The sequence below is a fragment of the Marmota marmota genome, unplaced genomic scaffold, assembly GCF_001458135.2.
Source record: "Marmota marmota marmota unplaced genomic scaffold, marMar, whole genome shotgun sequence".
Lineage (NCBI taxonomy): Eukaryota > Metazoa > Chordata > Mammalia > Rodentia > Sciuridae > Marmota > Marmota marmota.
Window position 1 is genome coordinate 23,738,978 of NW_025999932.1, and position 19,639 is coordinate 23,758,616.

The 19,639-nt window shown below is 32.9% G+C and overlaps 1 protein-coding gene across 13 annotated transcripts in view; it reads left to right on the plus strand.

Moving 5' to 3' along the window:
• Pan3 (poly(A) specific ribonuclease subunit PAN3) overlaps positions 1-19,639 on the plus strand; it is a 139,061-nt gene that overhangs the window by 60,276 nt on the left and 59,146 nt on the right. For 11 of the 13 annotated variants that reach the window (XR_007346725.1, XR_007346724.1, XM_015484177.2 and 8 more), the window contains one exon: positions 9,417-9,564. The exons of the other annotated variants lie outside the window; for them this stretch is intronic. Coding sequence is in view for 8 of the 11 variants with exons in the window: in XM_015484177.2 (XP_015339663.1) it covers positions 9,417-9,564 (148 nt within the window). In the remaining 3 variants the exon portion in view is untranslated. The remainder of the gene's footprint in view (positions 1-9,416; positions 9,565-19,639) is intronic. 13 annotated transcript variants of the gene reach the window in all.

Below are 19,639 nucleotides of genomic sequence, written 5' to 3' on the forward strand. Positions count from 1 at the left end.
CAAGATGGCTGTAGTTCACAATAAAAAGTAGTAAGAACAGAGAGTCTACACACAGAAAGAACTGTGAAGATTTGCTAAACACCCTTTGAGTCTTTAGCTGAGAACTAATCAGAGAATGTGAATGAATGAGGTGGATACTTAAACTGGAAAAAGAAAATTCCTGAAAAGATGACAGGAAACAATTCTCAGAGCTCACATAAGACATAGACTAGTTCCTGTTCTAACCAGCTAATATGCAAAACTTCATAATTGATAAAGTATGAAGTAGGGTAATGGGAAGACATTTGCCTTAGTGGGGCCAAATAAGCCTTATAATATGTGCCCTCCTAATCAAACTTAATAGCAAGACCTGAAAGGATCAACAAATTTTTAAACAAGTTTATGATGGAAAACAAAGGTCAAGAATATTTAAAAGAACATAGAACCACCTGGGAGTGGTGATGCATCCTGTAATCCCAGTGGCTCTGGAGGCTGAATCAGGTGGATCGCAAGTTCAAAGCCAGTCTCAGTAGCAGCCAGGTGCTAAGCAACTCAGTGAGACCCTGTCTCTAAATAAAATACAACGTAGGGCTGGGGAGAGGCTCAGTGGTTGACTGCCCCCGAGTTCAATTCCCGGTAATTCTCCCCACCCCAAAAGGAATACAAGACAAAAGTCACAATATTTGTCCTCCTGTGAAAAGTTAAAAGGAAGTTAACAGTAGAAAGGTAAGACCATACAAAGAAGAAGATGGAATTAATCAAAACGGAACCAAAAGTGATACAGAAATAGTATAAAAGAATACCAAAACAGTTAAATGTAACTCTGTCCCCTGTGTTGAGGAAATATTAAACATGTTTGTGCAAACATGGAAGAATTATTTAAAAACTTAAATTCAGCATTTAGAATTCAGCTATAGTGTCTGAAATGAAAAATAGGTTGAGTTAATGACAGATTAGACTTTGTAGAAGGGTAGTGAATTCAAAGACATAGCAGTAGAAGTTGCTCAAAAAGCCATTTATGGAGAAAAAGTGAGATGTGGAACAACATCAAATTTCCTAGCATACTTGTAATTGGATTCCCTGAAGAAGGCAGGGGGAGTATTAAAAGTATTTTGAGAAATATTAGACAAGTATTTCTAATTTGATGTAAACTGTAAACCCACAGATGCAATGAACCTAGTGAATCTCAAGTCCAAGAGACATGAAAACTATTACCAAGACACATCAAAGAAGCAGCCTGGGGTAGTGGTGGTGTGCATTTTTGAGGAACAAAAATACAGATACCAGGTCTTTTCATTCAAAATAATATAAGCCAGAAATCAGTATAACAGTATATTTAAACTATAGAAGGAAAAATGATGTCAGCTTAGAATTCTATATTTGGGAAAAATATCTTATAAAAATGGAGTGCCCATAAAAACTGGTGAAGTTCAGGTTAGATGTGTCAATTAAAATTACGACACCAATAACTATTTCACAAGACTGTGATAATAGAAGATGTTATCTTTGGTGAAATATGGTGAAAGATACTATTTCTTTTGAGTCTTCAACTAGCTGAGCATGTAGCTTGGTGGCTTGCCCAGGAAGCATGAGGCCCTGAGTTCAATACCCAGCTCTGTCAAAAAAAAAAAAAGGGGGGGGTGTAATGTGGAATAAGACATTTTCAGATATTCAAAAGCTGAAAGAATTTATCCCCAACAGATAAATACTTAAATAAATATTAAAGGTTGTAATTAAAAGAATGAAGAACCCAGGAAATAGCTAGCTATATGAGTAAATAGAAGAAACATTTTCCCTTACAATCTAAGCCCCTTTGAAAGATAATTGACCCTCCAAAGCAAAAGTAACAGCTTATAAGGTTTATAACATGTAGAAAAATATGGCAATAGTAAAATAGTTTGAGGGGAGACAGAGAAGTATAATATGGAAAACTTTTCATACTGTATCTGAAATACTAATAAAGCTGGGTCGTATTTTGTGTTATGGACTAAATTATGTCATCTCCCCCCGCACCCTCATTGATATATATTGAATTTCTAACCTTTAACCTCTAATGTAACTATATTGTTTGGAGTTGAGGCCTTTAAAGAGTTGATTAAAGTCTAATGAGGTCAAAATGTTGGGGCCCTAAGTCAATATGACTTCTAAAATGAAGGAGATACTAGGGATGCCAGTACATAGAGAAAAGGCCATGTGAGGATGCAGTGAGAAGGCAGCCATCTAGAAAAGAAAGAAAGTGGCTTCAGAAGAAACTACCCCTGGTGGCACCTTGCTTTGAACTCCTAGCTTGTAAAACTGAGAAAATAGATTTCAGTTGTTTAGTGTCTGGTGTTTTGTTATGACAGCTCTAGCAGACTAAGACAGGTGGTGATAAGTTAAAGTATGTACTTTAAAAATCTTAAGCAACCACTACAATAATAGAACAAAGTTTTAGCTAATAAGTCAGGATGGGAGATAAATGAAATCATAGAAATACTCAGTTAATCCCCCCAAATCCACAGCAGCAGCCAGGAATGAGAAAGAGGGGAAAATGGAGCAAAAAACATCAGATGGTATAAACAAAAAAAAAAAAAAAAAAGCAAGATGGTAGATTTAAATCCAATCACCACTAATTACATTAAGTGTACATTGTCTAAACACCATAATAACATTCAGGGATATTCAATTATATGAAGCTACCAGGAAACTTGCTTTAAACTAGATGACAAAAGTAGATTTAGGGGTTGGGGCGGTGGCTCAGCATTAGTGCACTTGCCTGGCATGTGTGAGGCACTGAGTTCAATTCTCAGTACCGCATAAATAAATAAATAAATATTAAAAAATAGATTTAAAGTTATATCATGCTAGTGAAAAGAAAGCTGCAACAATTCTATGTCAGAGAAAGTATATTTCCAAGCAAAAAATATTGCCAGGGATAAAGAAAATCATTTGATAAAAGTGACAGTTCATCAAGAGATTGGATGTTTTATGCATCTAACAACAGAGTTTTCAAAGCCCGGGTATACTACATGGTGACACAGACAGTTCTAAGGTTTTCAACACTGTTCACTTAGTAATAGAAGAAAAAGACAAGCAATCAATAAGGAGATAGGCAAATTGAACAACTCCAAAACACAACTTGTCATGATTGGCACATATAGGACACTCTGCCCAGCAACTGCCAAATACATATTCTATTCAAGTGTACATGGAACATTAACCAAGACAGACCAATTCATAAAAATGTATCAATAAGTTTAAGAGAATTTAAGTCCTAAAAATATGTTCTGTGACTACAATGCAGTTAAATTAAAAATCAGTAACAGGCCGTGCATGGTGGCACACGCCTTTAATCCCAGCTGCTCGGGATGCTGAGAAAGGAAGATTGTGAGTTCAAAGCCAGCCCCTCGAAAGTGAAGCACTAAGCAACTCAGTGAGATCCTGTCTCTAAATAAAATACAAAATAGGGCTGGGGTTGTGGCTCAGTGGTTGAGTGCCCCTGAGTTCAATCCGTGGTACCAAAGAAGAAAAAAAGTAACTGAAAGCTCTTTGGAAACTTTTACATATTTCGAAAATGGATAAATGTACTTTTATTCAGGAGTCAAGTGTGTAAGTATTTTGAACTGAATGAAAATGAAAACATCACAATTTATGGGATGCCATGAAATCAGGCATTACAGGGAAGTGTGTAGTACCAAATTTTTTCATTAGAAAAGAGGAAAAATTCCCAAATCAGTGATACACCTTTAACCTTAGTAACTAGACAAAACAGCCAATTGAACCATGAGAAAATAAAGATTAGAGAATAAACCAATAGAATTGAAAACAAAAATAGAAAAAATATAATGAAACCAAAAGCTGATTCTTTGAGGAGTTTCATTAAATTGATAAACATCTAGGCAGATAAATTAGGAAAAAATGGGAGAGAGAAGTTACCAATATTGGGAATGAAATAGGTGACATCACTAGCTTTTACAGATATTGTAGGATTACTGAAGGAACATTATGAACTAGTTTATGACAATAAATTTGACATGATGAAATGGAAAAAAAATCTTCAAAAGACACATACTACTTAATATATTATTCACTTCATTCGCTCTGTAAACATATTAAAACCTTATCACAAGAAGGCCAAGATAGCTTCAATGGTGAATACCCCACATTTAGGAAAAAGTAGTGCAAATTTGACACAAACTTTCAAAAAAGAAAAGGAGAGAATATAACCCAACTATGAGGTTATCATTAATGTGATATCAAAACCAAAGACATTCCATTAATACAAGGCTACAAATAACACTTATATAATAGTTGAAGAAATTCTTAACATAATTTTAGGAAATCAAATGTGAAGGTATAACATTCCACAAAGTGGAACTTGTCTGTAATGAGTTGGTTCAGTATTTTAAAAAGCAGTTGATAAAATTATATTAGCCAATCAAAATCAATATGATCATTGTCTCAGTAGATAGAAAGCATTTAACGTAATCTAGTTATCCATTCCTGATGAAAATTCTCAGCAAACTAGGAATATAAAGGAACATTCCTAATCTGATGAGTGCATCTATTAAAAAAAAAAATACTACATCTAATATCATACTCATTGCTGGAAAATTAAATGCTTCCTCCAAAAGATCAGAAGACAGACAAGGATGTCTGCTTACAACACTGCAATTTAACCTGTTTCTCATCCCCAGTGCCTAAATAAATAAATAAAGACAAATAAATTGTTCTGTGAATCTGTATTCTTGATTACTAAGCAAATAAATGAAACGTTGATAGATGCAATGACATGGATGAATCTTGATGCTGAATGAAAGAAGTCAGTTGAAAACACCACATGCATATGTATGTATAATTTGTTTATTTAAAATTCTAGAAAATTTATATAGTAATAGAAAGCTGATCTGTGGTTGCCTGCAGAAAGGAAGCTAGAAAGATGGGGGTTGTGGTGGAAAAGGGGATTTAATAATAAATGTTTTTTGGGATGGGGTTTAATTTTTTGAGATGGGGTCTCAGTAAGTTGCTGAGACCGACTTGAAACTTTTTAAAACATCCTGCCTCAGCCTCCTGGAAGAAGGGATTTTTAAAAAGCCTATGAAGACTTAGCATAATGGATATGTTCATTAAATTGATTTGGAAGCTTTTTTTTTTATTGTACAGCCCATTTCAAGAGTTAGCAAAGTTTGCATTTAAAGAAGTTTATTGTTAAATCTTTTTTTTCCCAAGAAATTAACCTTTATTTATTTTTAATTGAACCCAGTGCCTCACCTGTGCTGTGCAAGCACTCTACCACTGAGCCACAACCCCAGCCCCTAGTTAAATCTTAATAAAGCTGTTAAGAAAAAGTTACCAGACCTAGGCATGGCGGTGCATGCCTGGTCCCAGTGACTGGAGACTGAGGAAGGAGGATTGCAAGTTCAAAGCCGGCCTTCCACTTAGCAACACCCTGTCCCAAAGTTTAAAAAAAATTTAAAAGAGCTAGGGATATGGATTAGTGGTTAAATGCCCCTAGGTTCATTCTCCACTACCAGAAAAAAAGAAAAAGTCACCAGGTCATGTTTTATTCAGAATAGAAAGTTTAATGATATCTATTTATGAAGCCATTAAGGTAGGTAAAGCAAGCCAAGCTTATTATAAGGAGCCATACCATGGAAAGTATTTAATAGTTTTATGAGTTGTGTGATTAAAAAACAACAACAACAACAACAGTGTTTCGGAATATTAATAGTTTCTTAGTCATTTATCCCATTGCTGTGAGAATACATTTTCTCTAGACCCTTTTGTTGGTTGACATTTTAAATTGAAATGTTACATAATATCCTGTCTTATACTTTGTTCAATATAAACCTCTTCCTCTTTCTACCTAATGAAAAAAAATTTAATGGCTGCAGTTTTTATCTTATTGCACAGTCGCTTAATTTTTGGATATCTTACTGTAGTCTTCTCTCTCTAGTGAAGTGTATCAGAATATTACGTACTGAAATTTACTTTAAAAATACCAGTTTATATGGAGTAGTAGAAAACCATAAAATTGTATTAAACATGAATTAAAACCTCATCAGAAAGTTACTGCATTTGTAAAAAGCCTTTGTTGATCATTTGTATATAGGCAATTATTAGTAGGGTTAGATGGGCTATCTGGATTGAAATGTCTCATTTAAGATATAGCATTAATACAACAACATGTCATTTTTGTAAACCAAAGTCAAGGACTCTTGATTTAATATATCTGTGTCCAAAGGTTTCAGGTAGAGATTATATCCAAATGTTGGTGTCAGTTTGGAGACTTCTGAAAGCTCTTGGTAGTGTTTTTTTTGTTGTTGTTGTTGTTTTCCCACCACAAAAATTACAGGGTAAATTTAGGTGTATGGAAACTTAAAACTATATTTAAGTTTTATGTTTAGAAAAACATTTAGAACTGCTTTACGATATGAATACAAATTAGAATTTAAAATTGTGAATAGAAATTAGTACTTACATGTAAATTTTACTAAAAAATTAAAAATCAGTATTATATAGAAAAATCTAGGTAATTAGGAAGGGGTTTTAAATATACTTTGTGGCACTGAGGATTCCACCTAGGTCTTTCTGCATGCCGGTCCAGCACTCTACCTCTAAACTACATCCCCAACCCAGGAAGGGATTATTTTAATCATAGGGCAGAAGTGTTAAAAACTTCAATTTATTTGTTTCATGTATGTGGTAGTGTTGTCGAAGTAAGACAAGTAATTTGCATAACTCAAGTTCTTGAGTCTTCCTTATTAGAACCTTTACCTTCTAAACCTATCAGGAATAGTTTATTTTCTGAAAAATATTTTAATGTGATTGGTGTTATTTACCAGTTTTCACTTACATTCCCCAAAATTAACATGTTAAAGATGTATGCCTATGCTATTATGCTAATAGATTGTTTTTATAGAATCTTATTTACATTTTAAGTCAGTAACATTATAAAGAAGTTTTTAAGAATGCATATTTTTATTATTATTTTGAAGAATTTTTTCATGAAAATGTATCCTAGGTTAGATCTTAGTTTTCCATTATTTCTTTATTTTTGATAGTTCACTAATTTATGGTTAATTTATATTATCTGTTAGTAATAGCTCTGCTCTTTTATTCCTAGATTTTGTTGTACCACCTAAATTCTATGTAATTTTTTCCTCCTGTAGCTTAAGTCCTTGTATCTTTTCTCCAATCTTAAGTGCTCACAGCAGAACAAAACAAACTCCCAACCACCCACTCAAGGGATAGTAAATAGGAAAGGAGGAAAGAGTTTAGATCCTTCTTTTGACTTCTTAATTTCAGTTCACTGTTGGGTCAGTTTTTGGCATCTGTCGTTATTTAATCTCTGTAAGTTGCAATTTATTGTGTAAATTTTAATAGATTAATTTTAATAATGTCTACTCTAATAAATTTAGAAGCCCTTTAAAGTTTGTTATATTGACAATTATGGACTTTTCCTTCCTTTTTCTCCTTTTTGGGTTTCTTAAAAATAGGCTTTCAGATGAGTGCAGTGGCGCACCCTTGTAATCCCAGTGGGTCCGGAGGCTGAGGCAGGAGGATCGTGAGTTCAATACCAGACTCAGCAATTGTAGCAAGGCCCTAAGCAACTCAGTGAGACCCTGTCTCTAAATAAAAGTACAAAAAAGGGCCGAGGATGTGGCTCAGTGGTTAAGTGCTGCCAAGTTTAATCCCTGGTACCAAAAAAAAAAAAAAAAAAAAAAGGAAGAAAAGAAAAAAGCCTTTCACAATAATTTAAAACATATGTAAGGTGGAAAACTCAGCTTTGAAATTAGTCTAGTCACTGAAATCATAGGGTTTGTGTGAAAAGCTAATGCTTATTTCTCAAGAAAATACTAAAAATGTTCATGTGTGTATCTGATTTCTCTTGTGTAGCTTTGTTATCTCTCTAGTAATCTAGTAATCCCGAAGTCCTCATCTTTTTTTGCACTCTGTTGCTAGGGTATCTGATGGCTTTTTTAAAATCTTGACCTTGATTTCTAAGAAGTTGGGGTTAACTAATACTCAAGAGCTCTGACTTATTTGTCTCATGTTAGAAGCCATTTGTTCCCTTATAATTAGAAAGTACTATATAAGTAAAATGCAGTGTTTGTTTTCTATTCATTTAAAGAACATGCCACTATATTTTTGAAAACTTGAGATTTTGAAGGATTGTTAAAACTACATTTATGTGATTTTAAAAAAGATATTTTTCCCCTTTGCAAAATATGTTTGGCTTGGACCTGATTATTATTTTTTACAATTTTGTGTCTTAGATAATGGATTCAAAAAGATTCAACTCTGTATCTCTAGTATATTTCATTTAAGCCTGGATTTAGCATTTTTTTCTGTATTTTATTACTGTGTGTTTAATTTTAGATGGCTTATATATGCTAATATTTGTTTTAGAGTTTATAAATTAAGTTACCCTGTTGACTTGTTACCCTCTAAATTAGTATTTTGGACTCTTTTTACAATTTTTTTTAGTTGTAGATGAACACAGCACATCTATCTATATGTCTGTCTGTCTGTCTATTTAATGTGGTGCTGAGAATTGAACTCAGTGCCTCACACATGGTAGGCGAGCCCTCTACCACTGAGACACAATCCCATATTTTGAACTCTCGGTAGTTTAAAATGTCTTTCATATCAAATAAGGAAGCTGTTCTTGGGTTGTATAGTAGTTCATCTTTTCATTGTCTGCCTCCTACGGAAATTCACCGTGCACAAAAACAGAGTTTTTATGAATTTGATATTAGATCTCTTAATGTTCTAGTAGCTCTTAGAGCTGGAGGTACTATCCTCCTTGAATATATCCGAAGTTGTATCATAGTACCACTACGAAAATTTTTTCCATGTAATCTCATGTAAAATATTTCTGATGTCTGTCATATGATGGTACTACACAGACATTGGGGCTTGTATTTATATTTACATGTATTTTTGGGGGGTCATGATTCCTCCCACGTGCCCCCCGCCCTTTGCTCTGTTACTTAAATACATGGCATAATATTGGGGAAATGTTTGTGCTTACAAAAAGGGAAGTGATTAATTTTGGAAGAAAGGTAATTTTGACCTTTATCCTGGTAGAAGTGGTTTAAAGGTACTAAATTTGAAACTTGTTGCTCAGTTTTGAGGTAGTCTCAACTTCCCAGTTCTCTAAAATGTGTTAAAATAGTTAAGTAATGATGCAAGCTTGACAGTAAGGGCAGATTTTACATGTTACTGAGATTGAAATTCTGTAAAAGAAAGATTGACCTCCTCAAATTTGATGATCAAATTTCCTTTAGAATTGTAATCAATCTACACCAAAGTGTGGAAACTAAAACATGTGTTAAACCTTTCAATAAAATATTTTATTCAGTAAAGAAAACATTGTGGAGTAATGCCTAGTACATTCAATGTCTTTTTTGGGCCAAAAGTATGTTAACTTAATATATTTGATTTTTAAATAGACACCAAATCCTACTGCAAGCGAGTTTATTCCTAAAGGAGGATCAACCTCCAGGCTGAGTAACGTGTCCCAGTCAAATATGTCTGCCTTCTCTCAAGTTTTCTCTCACCCTTCCATGGGAAGCCCTGCTTCTGCTGGATTAGCACCAGGTAAGTTGAGTAACTATTTCCAGTGAGTTCCAGATATCAAATCTGTAAGCACCATTTGTTATTAATTTATAAGAACTGAAAATTGAATTGAATGATTCACTTTTGAACATATTCTAAACTTTATGTTCTAGTTTTTTGGTACATAGACCACATATGTAGTTGAATTATAAAGAAAAATTTAAATATGAATGAAATTACATATAAGAATTTTAAAAGCACAAAAATAAATTTATGGAAGGAAAATGATTGTTTAGGAAAAAAGCTCTGGACCTTGGTGTTTCCCTAGTGTTTTTAAAATTAATGATAATGCTATTTTACTCAAAATAGAGGGACTGCAATGTGTGTTTATGACTCAAAACTCTTCCTTTTATACTAAATGTCTTAAGAAAAAAATATTCTAAATACATCTTTGGATGCATTACATTTCAGATGTTTGATTATGAATGCTATAAAATTGGTTTAGTATTACAAGTAGTAACAGGAAACAAATGTACTGCATTGCATCATGGATTTTTACATAAGGAAAACTACTTCTCAGTCATTTTCTTCCAAGTATGCCCATTGTGGCAGAAAGATTTGAGCACTTGGACTCAAGGGTTCTGAGGCATAGTTCAGAGTGACCCTTTGAGAGACCTATGGCTCATTGAAGTCCTCTTCTAATTTCAAAATTCATGCAATTTTAAAATCTACTTTCTAACATTCATTTTAATGTAAAAATATTAAAAAATGTCTTCAATAATTAAGATCATTCATCCTCATTGCTGTGTGTCTTGATTTGGAAAGTAAGGTAGGCAAAATTGTACTGAATTCATAGTAAGTGTTGAGCAAGTTGTTACCCTGTAAAATGTTTGAGCTGCACACACAAATTGTATTTCTAGAACCTGTTTTGGAAAATCGTCACTTGATCTTAGATGTTTTATAAAACAAACAAAATGAAATAGACACACTAAAAAAACCCAAAAGATATATTTAAATCTTTGCTGGAACTAGTACTGCCTTCAGGGCTTAGTCCAAGATACATAAATCTTGGTTTTGATAGTGATATCTAATTCAAGAGGAAGAATAAGAGAAGATTAAATCAACTCTAGGGAACAGAGCAACTGTTTTAGCATATAAAGTAACTTAGAGCTTGTGTTACCCAGGGTAAATAACTACCTTATATTGTGAGGGATTAACTAGTGCTTCCTTTTCCCCTCATTTTCTCTCTTGCTGTCCCCACTAGTGCCCACTCTCTTCTCCCTTGTTCCTTCATCATTTCTTCTACCATGGTGTTTTTCAGATTTCAGATAAATTTATAAACTTTCCCTTCTTACCTAGAGAGCAGTGTCAGAATTGAATATCCCTGGTAGCCTAAAAGTTTTACTTGTAAGTAATGCACTTCTATGATGTTGCTCCCATTGAGCTGTGTTCACATTAAAGAACATAATCTACATGTCAGCTATCCAGACTTTTGAATACTGTTAAAATTGAATAGTGTTAAAATTTACCATTTATATATATATATGTGTGTGTGTGTGTGTGTGTGTGTGTGTGTTTTTAATGTACAATAATGGGATATATATGCCAATGAAAAATGTGGCTTTCTTAATAATATGTTTTGTTGTCAGAAGTAAATACATTTGATCAGACTGTTTCAGGCTTGCCATTAAATTTTAAAAGCCTGTTTTCATTTGCTTCCCCCCCCATCCCCGCCCCCAAGTGTTGGGGAATCAAATCAGAGCCTCATGCATGTGGATACATACTCTTATCACTGAACTACATGCTCAGCCCTCCTAAAAAGTTTTTAAATAATGAGGAGTTGGAAATATTAAAGGGAATTTTAGATTTTGAAAATAGTTTTAAAAATCCGTTAATACATGTATTTGTTTAAGCTTTTCAGTAATATTAACTTGTTCATGGGTAGGTGTTTCAGTGCCCATTGGGCATCACAATTGAAATGTAGGGTCAAATTAATAAATTTTAAAACTAAATTAGCCGAGAAACTATTTACTCTTCTGTATGTCTCTAACATAATCATCTATTTGGTAGCAAAAGTAATCACTCTCTGGAACCATTGGAAATGGGTCAATATATCATACTAAACACACTCTTGAATTCTTCTATTATTTCAAAAGTGTTTATTCACATGACAATCAGCTAAGTTAAAATATTTTCCAAATGGTGAATGGTTTTGCATTTGTTATTTCTTCATATTTTTTTCTTTCGTTTAACACTCGTTGGAGATAATCAAAGAAAAAACTTAAGTGTGCCATCCAGCCAGAAAATCATTTTACATTTTCAATGTCTTCCATAACTTGTTACCTGCAAATATATTTTTTCAAGGGCACGAAAGTTTCTTGACATTTCCATTTAAGGCTATAAGTTTACATTCCTTAGAGATGTTATAATTTGTCTTTAATATTTTTGGTCTGCTATAGTAGTAACACTACATTGATAATTTTGTTATAATTTTTTCTTTTGTTTTTAATTATCCCCCAAACTGTTGCCTTTAAAAGTATGTCAAATTATTGTTTTTCATAAAAAGTATGAAACATTAAATATTTCGGCAATTATGTGAATTAGAGCAATATAATTTTTCTTATATAAAGAAAAATATGTATCTAAATGTTTTTTGACCAAAGGTATAAAAATATTTGAGCAAAGTTGAATTAGTCGCTAAGATTTTTCATTTCTGAAAATTATAAGGAACAAAAGCATGTCTTATGTAGTGTAGGCCCTGAGTAAATAAAATTTCTTGTTTAAAATTTGTTTGGATCACTTAAAACATGCAAAGTTTTTTTTTTAAATAAAAATATTTCAATGCAAAAAATAAAGCTTAATATGGAAGTTATTTGAATCTATTCATAGCTAATTAGATTTAAAAGTAAGTGCTAAAGATATGTGATATGTCAAGTTTCTTTTGAATCTTATACAGGTATTTTATTTAAGAAATTAAGATCTGTGGACCTAGTTGTTTCATGTACATTTAACCTATGAATACTAACTACATTTATAAGTATCCTAGGTGATTTTTTAAAAACATTTAAGGCATGTTATTTACCTTGACCTTTATTGTCTTTGAGAGTCTGTACAGTTATATGTATATTCTTTTATTTGTAAATGTGCATTTTTCCCTGGTCATGGCATCTACTATCTTTCAGAGGTTCATAGTCTTCTAAGAGTTAGGAACAACAGGTTTAGCACACATAGCAAGATTAATATCCTGGCTGCGTTTTTAATAAAAATACTTTAAGTAACACACAGTCTAAAGATAAATTATACTAATACCTCTTGCATAGCAGAGCATTTTTAATAGATCATTAGAAATAAAATTATGCTATGATAAATATATGAAATAATAGTTTATGCTTTAATCTTCTCTGCCACAAAAACAATTTAATATGAAAACTATGCTTGCTATGAAAAACAAAGTAGTTATAAAAAAATGGAAACATGCAATGTTTCCAAACATGCAAATGGAGTCCCCAATGTTTTTGTTTTTGTTTTTTGATGAGGAGCTTTTCATTGCACTATAAATGCTTGCTATTCTTTTTTCATCAAACATTTTCCTAAGAGTACTTTAATTTGTTAATAGACTTGGTAAGCCATGACTTAGTATACTTCTAATTATAGCAGTATTAAATTGATAGTACCACAGTATGATTAAAAGTAAGAGAGGCAAGCAACACCATCAGCATAAATTTCTGGATAGTGTGCTTGATCCATCATCTGCTTTCATTAACAGTCGTGACACAGGAATTGAACATTTTTATTCTGTTTGATTATGGGCATTTAGGAGGGGCAGAGATGAGTCCTTAAATTTGAAAATGTTACCTTTAATGTATAAATTTTATAAAAGAGCCGTACTGACTTTAGCATTTTCAAATATTCATTCCTTCAAGATAAGGACAGTGCAGATTTTTGGACCATTCGTTATATAAATAAATTTCATGTGATTGATTTGGGGAGAATAATAATTATGCTATTAAACTTAGCATCATCATTATTTGTTTTCATTTATTGTCAGTTTCATTGTAGGTTTTGTTTTCCTCCTCCTTGTTTTTGCCATTCTAGGAATCAAACCCAGGGCCACATACATGCTAGGCAAGTGTTCTACCACAAAGCTACATCCCCAACCCTGTTTCTTTGAGGGGGAAAAAAAAAAAACTCAAGGAAAATTTTATGTTCTTAATCCAATTTTTTTGAAGTATTAAACAATCATTTAGTATGTAGTTTTGACAGTGTTGGTGTCAAATTGATGGGCAAAAATTGCTAATATTGTTATTTTTATTTTAATCTTGGGAAAGGTGTGGGAGAAAAAAGGGGAAGAAAAGAGGAAAAGGGGAAATGAATATTTACTCATTCTTACTCAGAAATACTAAAATATTTTATAAATGGAAATGTTAAAAATAGTCTTCGTATGATGTTGAAGGTTTTGGTAAGAAGATGTCTTTAGTTTTTAAAGTTCTATACTAAATAAATGATAAAATTTTGTGATTTATTAACTCTGTGGCATTTCATGTTATAAGACGAGGAAATGAGGTTAAGTTCATCAAAATTGCATAGTAGTTGGCTTAGGCAGTAATCTGCTATTGGTCATTAACCTAGGTGGAAACTTTGAGGTTTAGTAGTGGCAGTTTAAGGTGGCATTCCTGACAAATTATCATCTATTTTGTGATTAGTAACTTATAGTAATAAAGAATTCATTAGCTCCAGGGGTTCTCCAGTTGGATTAAAACAGTTTTGTATTATGCTGAGCTAAATTCTGTCTGTCTTCCATTCACTACTACTTGTTCTTCCTTTTTTTGTTGTTGAATGGAACTTCCTACGATTGTAAGTTATTTTCTTCTTTAGACTAGTTCTGCATATGTGTTTGTTCATAAAACTGATCTAAGACTGAAAGAGAATATGGCAAACCTGAGGAAAATATTACTTAAACTAATAAGTCACATAGGTAAAACATTGTGAACTGGGCAGATGATAAGGACTTGAACACTAGTGTGAGTAAAATCAAATCTACAGATATGTCTACTAAACTGTATTAGTGATTTTTGAGATCCAGTTAATGAATATACCATTGGGAAAGTAGAAAATTTCCAATAGGGTGTATCTATGGTTTTTGCAGTATATCTAAGCTAATATTTAAAATTTCATTGTATATCTAAGGCTGTACATTAAGGCATTCAAAAACACCATAAGCTATCACTCTTGATTATTTTGTGTTTATTAATTGATATTATTTTTGAAAATAAAAATTATAGAAATATATAGTTATTAAACATCACCATGTTGAATATGGAATAACTATTAACAGATTTTCTTGTGATTAGGTTTTGAGAGCCCACCATTAAATTGATTCTGTGGGGTAATTAAGTAATTCTGCTGTAAATTTATTTTGATAATTCAGTCTGAACTGATTTCTCTGAATTGTTTTTGTAATTTTAATAGAAGTAGTTTAGCATTAAAATATGCTTGAAATGGTTTTGTATATTAATCTAGATTTCAAGGCATATTACAAATTCCTTAAGAAGAAAGGACCATGGCATTTCTCATTTGGAACAAATTTAGGTGTGAATGGTGCTTAATAAATGCTCACTCACTTAGTAAAAGTTTATTTTTGTCTTGGGAAATAATTTTTTTAATTGATGCATATTTCTTAAGTACAGGGAATTTTAATGACTGAGTAAACCTCTTTGAAAAACTTCTAAAAACTGCTAATCATTTTAAAAGTAATTTTAATTATTATTTTAAAATTGCATGTTTCCATTTTTTTATAACTACTTTGTTTTTCAGGTATATTCAGCAGACTCACTCAAACCTTTCAAAGTTCTCTAGCTTGAGAATTCTTTTATACCTTAAAATATAAGTTTGAAAAATTAATTATTTTATCATTAAGATTAGGAGTCCCCAATGTTTTTGTTTTTGTTTTTTGATGAGCTTTTCATTGCACTATAATGTTGAGCTCATCCCTTAGGGGTTGCTCTGTTTATGCATGTGTATGGATACAGACTGTAATGTCCCAGGGAAGGTTGTTAATAGTAGAATTGTAGGAGTGTAACAAGGTTGGGAATGCCAGCTGTCTATATTCCCATCCCAGTTGGGAATTTCAGGAAACTGAGGCAAGACGTTTATGACGCAGAGGGGGATATGGCTGCTGGCAGCTGGCTTGGAGACCTGTCAGGTAAGGCTTAAACAGTTACCGGTAGATAAGATTCTGCTGGTTGGGGAATCCTTGGTTAAATTGTCCTATTAGGTTTCAGAGTTCTTCCTGTTTAAATCACATTGTTGTGGCTGTCTTGTTCCATAATTAGTGGGTAGGGGCTGGATGGGAAGTGGGTAGGTGTTCCCTTTAACCATAGGTTACAGATTCAGTGATCTACAACTGCAGCAAAGTCTTCCTGCGGCTCTGGGACTGCTTTCATTGGATTGTGACTGGATGGCCTTTAGAAAAAACGTGGTACCAGTTCTTCAGCTAAAGTGGCTGTGGTTTCCATATACCACGTGGTGTTTTTGTTTTAGAGTCTTTATTTCTTCTCTAAGAAGATATTATTAAATGATTTTTTAAAAGTCTTTCAAATCTAAAATTCTATTGTTTAGTGACACATGGATCAGTAAACAGCTATGAAGATGGTGATGAGAAATAGAAAAAAAAAAAGAGAGTGTGAGTTTGTATTAGACTTAAAAGGAATTTTAAATGGCAGATAGATTTCCTTGTAAATAGAAAGTCCTGTGACGTCTACTTGTATTTCATAGGTGGAGATGTATAAGGGAATTATGTTTTAGCAATATAAAATTAGAGCCTGGAGTGAATCAGTTTGTTGTAGTGGTTCTGAATGAACAGAAAGAACATGTAAATGCCCAAGAATGTTTGTGATTCTTAGCTGAATGTGGAGAATTAAAAGTCGGCTCTTCTCACCTCCACAGTCTCCCCCGACCTCTACTTCAATCAGATAGCTGCAGGGATTATTTCTTCTCTAACTTTTGGCTCAACAATACCTATGGCATTTTAGGTACCCAGTGGACAGATAGTGTTGGTGAATAAATGCTCTATGCTGTGTTTTACATGTATAATTAGGAGTGGCCCTCTAATTCTGTTAGAATATATAGCTGCCTCTACTACTTGAATTATTCCTTGAATTATTCTTAGCTCAATTTACTGTGTCTTTGAGATGTGTAGTTTTCCTAGAATAGGGAATGTGAGAAGGGAATTAGTAAAAGGAGAGTTATTTTTAAAGCCTCCAATGTACGTGGGCATGTAAATCATAAGTAACCATGAGTGCTAGCAAAATCCCAGATGTGACAGTTTTTATGGTGATATGTTTAGTTCTGGATTTTTCAGTCATGAATCTGTTAACGTGTTGATATGTTTGAAATAAAATGTTTTCTTATGATTTCCTAAGTGTTTTCTCTTAATTAGATGTTATTATGCATATTTTAGAATGGTGTTTCTATAAAAAGTAATTTGCAGTAAATAGTCACTTGAAGGATAGGGTAATGGGTGATATACCTTTGGAAAAAAAACTGTATAGATCAAAAGGATATTGATATACTTTTAGTCACCAGTTGCTCTCTAAGCCATAGTTAACTGGGCCATAATCTTATTGCCCACTGTGAAGTATTGTTAGATTAAACAGCCACAGCAAATAGATCCTAAATGTAGAGGGTAAACATGTCAAAATTAATTTTTTGTTTTAATAACAGTTCAGGACAGATATACAGATCAGCTAGGATGTCCTTTACATAGCTTATTAGGGACCCAGGTCAAGTGGCTTAGCATCTTTCCAGTCAGAAGGGAGAAAGCAATGAGGAATGTGAATGGACTTTTGTTATTTTAAATAACTAGACTTCGTTTTTCAGTTGATCCTGGTTATTTCATGAATATGCATTTTGAGTTATTATCTCACTTATATCTTCTAAAAATATATATGTATTTAATCTTTTTGTTGTTGTTGTTTATTTATTTTTTATGTGGTGATGGGGATAAACCCAGGGCCTCATACATACTAGGACAAGTGCTGTACCACCAAGCTATCTCCCTGGCCCTCATTTACATCTTTTGAATCTATTTTTTTTGTTTTTAAAGCTCATCATCACCTCCTGTGCCACTAAATTGCTGATACTGGCCTCAAACTTTGTGGTCCTCCTACCTTAGCCTTCCAAGTGGCTGGGATTATATATGTGTGCCCCACATCCAACTTATCCTGTACCTACTTTAAGAACATCAACAGAGCAGCTACAGTAACCAGTTTATCTAGCATCAAGGAACATGAATCTTTTCAAGATATTTGATTTTTTTTTTTAATATCAGAAGCTTTGGGTTTTAGTTTTTAGGACTGTATTTTTACCAATTTTCTACTAGAAAGGTTGCCAAAATTTATAGTATTCTCTTGCTTCCCAAAAAAAATAATCTTTTTTGATGACACATGCTCAACAATATGTGCCTTCGTAATTGTACTGAACCAAAATACAATTGATATTTTTTTAGGGATCCAGATTTATAGAGCAGTTTGTTTTAACATTACTTATTTAAGATCTTTATCCTTTTCATAGGCCTTCTTCCCCAAGGCATTAGATTATAATTCCTCTTGCCCCTGAATCTTATAGTACCTGAAAGCATTGTGTATTGTGTGAATCACCATACTCAGGAAAGTTCATTAGAGCTACTTTTGAGTTCTTTATGGCTTTTTATTGATGACTCTGTTGTACTCTTAGTATTCATTCCTCAAAGATAAGATGCTCAAATTTGAGAGTTCATCATAATTAACTGGAGGCTTGTTAAAACCCAGTGCTTGCTGAGTCCCATTCCCAGTTTCTGACTTAGAAGGCCTGGGTGAATTCCTTTAATGTGTTTTTAGCTGATGCTGTTTCTTGTCCTGGGACTTCATTTTAAGAACAATTGCTCTGTTTAAGGCTTTATCCAGTTCTCCAGTCCTCCACTCCTTCCTAAAAACCCTTCTTCTCTTAGTCTGTTGAGGGCTAAGAGCACAAACACATCTTTTAATACTTTTATTTTTTTTCTTTTAAAATAAGAGAAAGGTGGGATAGGGAAGATTGAAGGGAAAGGGAGAATACTGGGGAATGATATTGGCCTAATTATATCATTGCAGCATGTGCATATACAAATATATAACAGCAAATTCTGCCATTTTGTACAATTATAATTAACCAATAAAAAATAGGGCAAATAAGAAAAAGGGTTTGAATTGTTGACTGTGAGTAAGGTAACAAGACCTTTCAATTATCCTTTGGCTGAGGCTTGTTTTGCTTCATTTCTGGTTCATGTCTGTGTTCTACACTGAGATTCTTGTTGAATTTATTGTTGTGGTAACCACTGAAGCACAATCAGGATCATAAATATAAATTGAATAAAATTGGGCCATTGGAATTTCTTCTGCTTTGGTGATATCAGTGGGCAAAAATAATGTAAATTAATTATTATATTATGTTTTCTAATAAATTTTTTAGAGTACCTGGAAATTGAGTAGCTTAAGTACTGTGGCTAGTTAAAATTTTAAACCCTATGGGTCTGGAGCTAATAGTCAAATATCTATTATTTACATGTGGCATTTTAATGTGTATGCTTTACACCTATTACAGAAAAGAAAATATTGACTAAATTGTACTTAAAGAAATGAGAGTGTTCATTAATTCAATCATAATGCTTTTTTTTCATTTTTTCCTGATGCTGGGGATTAAACCCAGGGCCATGTGTATGCTAGGCAGGTGCTTTACTACTATGTACATTCCCAGCCCTCACAACATTTTCTTGAAGTCAGACTGTAATTTTTTTTTTAATTAATTAAAAGCTTGTATTCATATGACAAGAATCCAAAATTAAAATGGCTTTTTTTTTTTTTTTTAATACCGGTGAGTAATCCAGGGGTGCTTAATCACTGAACTATATCCCAGCCTTTTTATTTTTTATTTTAAGACAGGGTTTCGCTAAATTGCTATGTTTCTGAGGCTGGCTTTGAATTTTCAATCCTCCTCTTGCCTTAGCTTCCCAAGTCACTGGGATTTCAGGCATGTGCCACCATATCCGACTTTTTCACATTACTTTTTATGAATATTTATAATTAATCTTCATAGTCAGACA